The following is a 7,485-nucleotide window of genomic DNA, read 5'->3' as shown; positions in this document are numbered from 1 at the left end:
GGCGCCAGGGTGCCTTATCCTCTAGGGGTAACCCATGAGTATGGCACAAACTTGTGCGACTCCTAAGGGAATTCCACCTTCTCACAGAATTCTGCCCTGAGTGAGAAGGTACTGACGCAGTTGAGTTTCCACATATAAAATGGCCGGAAGTTACAAAGATGTCAACAGAATTTGTTGAGAAGATCGAGATTTCACTGTACACATCTACACACAACTACAAAGCCTTTTACTCCTATAAAAGGCATGCTAAGATGTTTTTTCCTCTCACTGTGAACATGTGCAGGGTTCCAGTGGGGCTGGCCTGGAATAGATCCTTCTGTGTGTGTTTTGGTGGTCTTGCCCATCTCAGACGAGTTTGTGCTGGGATGGTGCTTTGATGGTCAACTACGATATGACTGCATCCCAGATTGGGTTTTGCATTTTTTTAATCTGGGATACGCAGGTACCCTTGAACCATCACAAGCCTTTAGCTATATCGAGGCTTTGAAGTGTGAGTGACATACAACATGAAGTGAAGGATTCATCCTACTGCTTGCTTTAGGCTATAAAGAAAACATGGAAATATAGGGTTCTTCTTATTGGGATTCATGATTATTGGCCAGAGAAACAGCAGGTATTTATTTATTTATTTAAAAGATTTTATTTACTTATTTGAGAGAGAGCGAGTGTGCACAAACAGGAGTCGGGGGGTGGGGTGGGGACAGAAGCAGACCCACCCGCTGAGCAGGGAGCCCAAAGCAGGCCCTGATCCCAGGACCCCAAGATCATGACCTGAGCTGAAGGCAGACGCTTCACCAACTGAGCCACTCAGGTGCCTCAGAAGTGACAGGTATTTAAATATCTCATAGGGTATAACCAGTAAATTGCTCTATATTGAATTATTGATAAATATCAGAACTCAAAATTAAATGTGTACAACAAATAAATGAGTTCTAATGAAATACAAATTGAAATATTGCTTGAAAGCAATTACCAAAATATCTTAACGACAGAATTAGGAAGGAAATAGTATATTTAGGTTAATGCAAATTGATCTAGTGTTCAGAAGAAACAATGTTTTTAAGAACTAAAAAATCTTTATATGCTTTGACCAAGCAAAGACATGTTAAGTTCATTCACTGAAGTAACCAAAAGAAACCTCATCTATGGAAATATTCAATTTAATGTTATTCTTAATATGGGAATCTGTGAACAAGTATTCCTGATGGGAGGGGAGATGGTTAAACATTGGGAGATGGTCCACTAACTGAATAAAACTTTGGGTCACTATTATAGTAACATTGCATGGACACTATTCAATAGGAGGATATAAAAATTCATTACAAAGACCCTGGGACTTTGTAATGAAAGCAGATTACAAAAGTTCATGTTCCCCATGATTACTGTGGACATAGTTATATTCATTCATTTATTCTAGAAATGTTTTAGAGCACTGATTATATAGCAGATATTGGTGCTAAGTGCTGTAGACACAAGGTAAAAAGGTATATTTCCTGCTCTCATAAGGGTTAGTCCAGCTGAAAGATAGTCATGCAAACAAATGGAAAAGTGTAGTTATTCACAAAATGCCATTGGAGGGCAGGAGGGGCCTTCAAGTTGGCTGAAGACACTGGAAAGCTTCAAAAAGAGGTAAGATTTTTATATGGACAAAATTTGAAAGGCAGTGTAGAGAAAAACAATCAGTTGTATAAGGGTGGAGGTATTTGAAGTAACTTAATTTTTAAAAATATCCTTATTGAGATTTGATCCACATATTATAAAACTCACCCATTTAAAGTCTACAATTCAATATTTTCTTGCTGTGTTCATAGAGTATGCAAGCACCACCACAATCTAAGTTTAGAACATTCTCCTCATCCCAAAGAAATGTTGTATTTTCTCTCTTTCAAATTTCTTCCGTTAAATGTTTTTATAATAATAGAAAATCAAAGCATAAAGACAGAAACTTTTGATCTCTGCCATTGTGGGAAAGCTTTACATTGTGTGCAAAACAAACCACAAGTACATAATCGTGTCTTTATTTTTTCCATTTTATTAGTGACAAGGTAAATAGGTTATGTGACAATCTTCACAGATATCTACACATGTATTTAAATAAGAGAAGAAAAAGAAATGATTTGAGTTGAAAGAGTGAGGTTTAAGTGGCAACTAGTTCCTGTTGTTTATTGTATAAAAATCTCCAAGAGTATGAAACTTGATTTGCCCATTTTTTCCACACCTTCAAACCAGATGCAAGGATTTCAGCAGGGATATCTAAAATACACATAGACTCTAACAGAGGCATGGTACAACATGAATTATGAAAGTGATTGGCAATGCAATATGGGAAGGAAATACTCTCAGTGCATTGGTAGAGTGTTCCTCAAGTGGAACGGATGCTCAGGAACTGATGACTGGTGAGTTCACCTGATCTCAGGTGTCCCCCTTCCTCCTTTTGCTTTCACATCTGAGGTGGCAGAGGGGACCACTGTGTGCCTGATGATCCTCTGTCAAGTGCCTGTAGGTAGCAGTGCCCATCCCTCTTGAGAGGACCAGGACCTTGCTCCTTCTGGGTCCCAGTCTTGTTCTAGCATCTTTACTTTCCTCCAGCTGTCGATGCAACCCGGTCCATAGGGTCCTACACTTATGTAGCCCTAGGAGTTCTGAGTTTCTTCACATATGTTAGCTTAAAAGGCAATGGGTATGTTTTCCCAGGGACATTTTATGACCCCAAATCCTGAGGAGCTAATGCCCAAAGTCAGGCATGATGACAAGAGTTAGGGCATTTCTCGGGGGCAGAGAAACCTATTGGGCACTCTTCCAATTATAAACAGACAGCCAGCTCCCTGTAAAACCAATTCTACCTAGAGGATTAACATGGAAGACCCCCAGAGGCTAGTGTGGGACCCTCAAACTCTCTAAGGCACCTGCAGTTCTCACCCACAGTCAGCCATACACGCCGGGAGCCAGACTTCAGTCCTCACACACTTGAAACCGCTACCATGACAGGATTTAATTCACAAGTGGGAAAAATATGAACTGCATCAGAGTATTCTTCCATGTGCCTTGCATTTGGTTTCCAGTGAAGCTCTGCAGCTGTAGCCAAATGGCTTGCCTCCAGGTTAAGGCATGACAGAAAATTTAGTGTCTGTGAGTTTGGCTCATGTTTCAAATAAAGTGTGATTGTTGACATTGGGAATACAAATTTTCCAACTGCATTGTAAACTGAAGGATTTTGGTCTGCTTGCTCTATTATATGTAATATTCAGGATATTAATTTAAAAATAACTAATGCCAGTGTAAACATGCTTTAGATACATAGGTCTATAAAATATTGCACATAAATATAAAATTTGTTCAGCATTTCTTCATAGTAATTTTTCATTATCATAAAAAGGATACAAAATTGAGCAGGTTACATGAATTTGGCTGGTCAAGTTTACTTAAAAAATGATGACATGATGCACGGTTATGGATTATTTACAAGAGTTTTAAACATCAACTTTTTGTGATGGTTAAATTTTAGATGGTGGGAGAATAGCCTAAATAAAGATTAGTTTCCAAAGGTATGTACTATAAAGATTAGCAGTAGAAATGAGTAGTAAAGTTAGAATAGGCAATGGTAGATAAAATTCTTAGGAATTCCTTTTCTGGGTTCATCTCACATCTGCATAACTTTATATTTCTTTCCCATGTAAGCTTCACATGTCCTCCCTGTGTATATAAATTTGAGGTATAGTGGAAAAATAGGTATTTAATCCCAAGCTAAATATTGGTATTGCTTCTTATAGATATTAAGAATAATGCTTACCCATATTGTAAAATTGCTTTTTTATTAATGGACTCTAGAAATTTTACCATTACTTTTAATTACTAGACAGGTTCAGGAATACCTTGAAATTTATGTATTGCTAATTAAGTCAATAGGATTTTTGTTTCTATAAAAGGAACTATAAATACAACATTTGCAAAGCTAAATGAAGCAGACGTGAGTTCCTGGAAATTGTGAATAAAAGTGATTTCAGTTAGCAGGTGATGTAGTCTTAAGTAAAACTGTCTGCGTTTCTTTAACACTGTCTAAATCCTGAAGAAGCTCTATTTATTTATTTGCACAAGATGGTTATCTTAGAAGGGAATTTAGTGAGTGATTTTGAAAACCAGCTAACCAAATTCTAATGTCCAAATTTTCTAGATGACCAGACTATCCGCCTACAGACATGGAAAATAAATAAATAAATTGTTATCCTCAGTTACAAGATCATCTTTGTCGTTTCAAAAGTACTTTCACAGTACCAACAACATATGCTTGTCTCCCTGAGCCATAACTTCATTAGAAACATATCTTTTCCATGGGGAGGTGTCAAATGTTCTGTTGGATGCAGTAGTGTTGGAAGGTTCGGTCCTAGTTCACCTTCCGAAGTCAATTGTGATTCAGACAGTTCATCTCTGTGGCTTGAGTTGGATTTACCTGGAAAGCAACTTCAGTTCCCATGCCCATTTCAGACATCTGCCAAAGACAGAACAACTAAAGCAAAAGACAACTTCCATGATTGCTAATGGTTTCCACAGTGTTGAGGACAGACGTTGCATCGCCCAGAAGGGTCTCTGGGCTCTGTGGCAGCTTCTCCAAAGTGCAGCATAGAGGAGGTGACATTTCTGGGGTGCTTCCATTTCCTAGGTCACTGGCAGGTACAGGGAAATTTTTATTGAACCCTTGTGTTCCTTCTTTTCCTTGAACAGGACCAGTGTTCGCGTGCTTTGAGTTTGGGTTTTTCCTTTTCATGCCTCCGCTGCTTTCTCATCTGTCAATTGCTCCCTGTCATTCATATCATCTTGGGGGGGTCTTGCTCTGTCAAAGAATCCACACTATAAACCAGAGAAAAGAGAGCTATAAAATCAAATTGCTCTGGGAACGGGCTGAACTCCTTATTCTAAGGATTTTCACTTTCTGTGTTTTCTAAGGAAATCAGAACTCTGGATATTATCTGTCTGATTCTCCAAATGAGGAGGGGAAAGCAGAGTATTCTTTACTTGCAGAGAAGAATTCATTGAGTAGGGCAGAGTGTTTGGGTCGTTCCTCCTATCACGTTATGGTAGTGGGGTTATGTCCCTGTTTTGTATAATCCACTTGTGGACCTGGCGTTTTTTTCCTGATATTATAGCTGCAAGGCCCAAAGACTTCCTGTCTGCTTTTCTGGATGCTTTCTGGAGCCTGCAGAAGCACTAACTGCTGAAGTATACTGTAGCTACCTTGGAATGGAATTTTAGAAAAAGAGAGGAGACGTTTGCCTATCTCTCTGTACTTGTGGAACACATAGCATACAGAGGAAAAGTAGATTGATCATTTCTTTTAATCTCTGAACATCTTAGTGACTTTCCAAAGATCAACCATCAGCTTGAGGAAGAAGTGATTCTAGAATCTTCATCCTCCCAGATTTCTATTAGTATTTGGTTTAGAAACCTGGAACATCAGTTCTTTCTGTTTCTTACACTGAAGCCAAATTCACTGGGTTTCATTGAGAACTATTGAGTCGTTTTTTTTTTTTTTTTCAGGACTAGTACCATATTCTGTCAATTGCCGTATGTCATAGTATCATTTATGGAAACAAAGATAGTGGAAATAAAAGAATAATATAAGAGTTTCTTTCTAAAGGCAATCTATGCTGTAGACTCTGTAGGCTCAGGATGGCACAAAACAGCTTACAATAATGATCAAGAAAGCCATATTTCACTCACATGGCAAGGTTTTCTCAGTTTACTAAGTAAGCCACGTAACTGTTTTAAAATTAAAATACACTATGATTTTGGGGAACCACAACGAAAGTAGTTAACTCAGATGTGACCAGATTAATTACTCTTATAGTTATGTAATTGTGACACTGTTCTTATTTTGGAATGGAAAGCTCTGTGAAACTGGGTAGTCATATTGGTTTTGGGCCAGAAATTAATGCCTTTTGTAGATTTTTACAAGAAACTTCAGTAAAACACATGAAAGAGTACATTAAATCGTCCTAATGGAGTTGGACTAATTGGCAAGAGACAAAAAAAAACAAGTTCCAGAATATAACATGCACAATCTATTTGGCCTGATAGTGCAAGTATCAGTTAATTACTATATTAATCGCATCTGCATAGTGCTTATAGAGAAACATCTCAGAGGATTGCTGATAGGACCATGTCAGTAAAAAAGCTTGAGATCTTGATCCAAGCATACTGGAAAGAGGATCACAGGTCTCAGCTAAGAAAGTCTTAACTCTCTCCGTATTTATTTACAAGAAAACTCAAGATAAAAGCGGCATTAAACACTCTTGGTCTTCTTACATGTCAGCTATACACGCATAGTAAGTTTGCCAAAACAAATATGATGCAATTTTCCTGTTATGCCTTTTGGTCTGTTAAAAATTCCCAAATCATTACTCTGGCATTGTCTTTCTAAATCTCTAGGTGTATCCTTGTAAATCCTCTCAGTGGCTTCTCTAATCAACAAGAAAAATAAAAGAAATAAACTTACCTTCCATAAAGCTAAGGTTAAGATGGCCAGAACCAATAATCCAAGAAGTATTGCTAGTATTATTACCCATAATGGGATTGAGAAGGAAACATTTGGAGTTGCCCAAATAACGGATGTCTTAATCTGAAATGGAAAATAAAGCAAATGAGCTCAAACTCTTGGGGGAAATAAGGCAGTAATTACCACTATAATACTGGGGGGGGGTCGTTCTGAAAAGTTCCATGTAATAGTTGAAATCATCTCAGGGGAGATCTGAATGTCTAAAGCACTCAAACATAGGATCTTAAAAACCAGCACATTCTCAGGTCCCCCAGGTTGAATGGAAGATCTAATTACAGACACCTGGTGTGTGTTTGGCTTAGATAAGCCCAGAAACCCTGACATGGAATTGAGGTAGACCAAGACTTAGAACCAATGAGGTGGAAAGGAATGACCTTAAATTGGGCTGGACCTCTTATGGCAGTAATGACTAAACATAGACCCTCCACAAGGCCAAGTCTGTCCACACACATTTCTCCAAAGAACTGAGCTAACCTCATTGAGAGGTGAGTTGAATTGGATCCATCAGACTGATGAATATGAAAAAAAGATTAGAAATCACCTAATCTAACCCCCCATTTTCCACATGAGATAAATGAGTCCCAGACAGGCTCAGTGAGCAAAGTGAATGCTAATTGTCCAGATGCATTGGGGCTGACTTCAATCCTAAGTCCAGGTTTCAGTTGCCAGTAGAACTCATTTTACTTCCCACTAGGGAAGTTGCTAGGGAATTTGGAGGAAAAGGAGAACCTTTCAGCAGACCTGCATGCATCACCTCTCCCTCCCCACATGGGCAGAACAGCTCTCCTGCCCACGTGCCTTTGGATAGCCAGTCAGCAAAAGAAGTTGTAGATGCCCAGACAAAACCAAGAAGAGGCCTAGCCATGATGCTAACACCCTCTGCCAAAGAAGAGAGAAGTAAAAATATTCTTGGATCTAAAATATCCTTCACCAAG

At 38.6% G+C, this 7,485-nt stretch overlaps 1 protein-coding gene across 1 annotated transcript in view; it reads right to left on the bottom strand.

The window, feature by feature from the left end:
- Window positions 1-2,012: 2,012 nt before the first annotated feature.
- Window positions 2,013-7,485, bottom strand: part of ITGA8 (integrin subunit alpha 8) — a 181,535-nt gene continuing 176,062 nt past the window's right edge. The window contains exons 29-30 of the mRNA XM_059404254.1: window positions 6,491-6,613; window positions 2,013-4,845 (exon numbers count right to left, since the gene is read on the bottom strand). Of these exons, the coding sequence (XP_059260237.1) occupies window positions 4,759-4,845; window positions 6,491-6,613 (210 nt within the window). The 3' untranslated portion in view covers window positions 2,013-4,758. The remainder of the gene's footprint in view (window positions 4,846-6,490; window positions 6,614-7,485) is intronic.

This window comes from Mustela nigripes, chromosome 6 (assembly GCF_022355385.1).
Source record: "Mustela nigripes isolate SB6536 chromosome 6, MUSNIG.SB6536, whole genome shotgun sequence".
NCBI classification, from domain to species: Eukaryota; Metazoa; Chordata; class Mammalia; order Carnivora; family Mustelidae; genus Mustela; species Mustela nigripes.
Note: the sequence above shows the minus strand (reverse complement) of the source record. Positions and strands in the feature narration are given on the sequence as shown.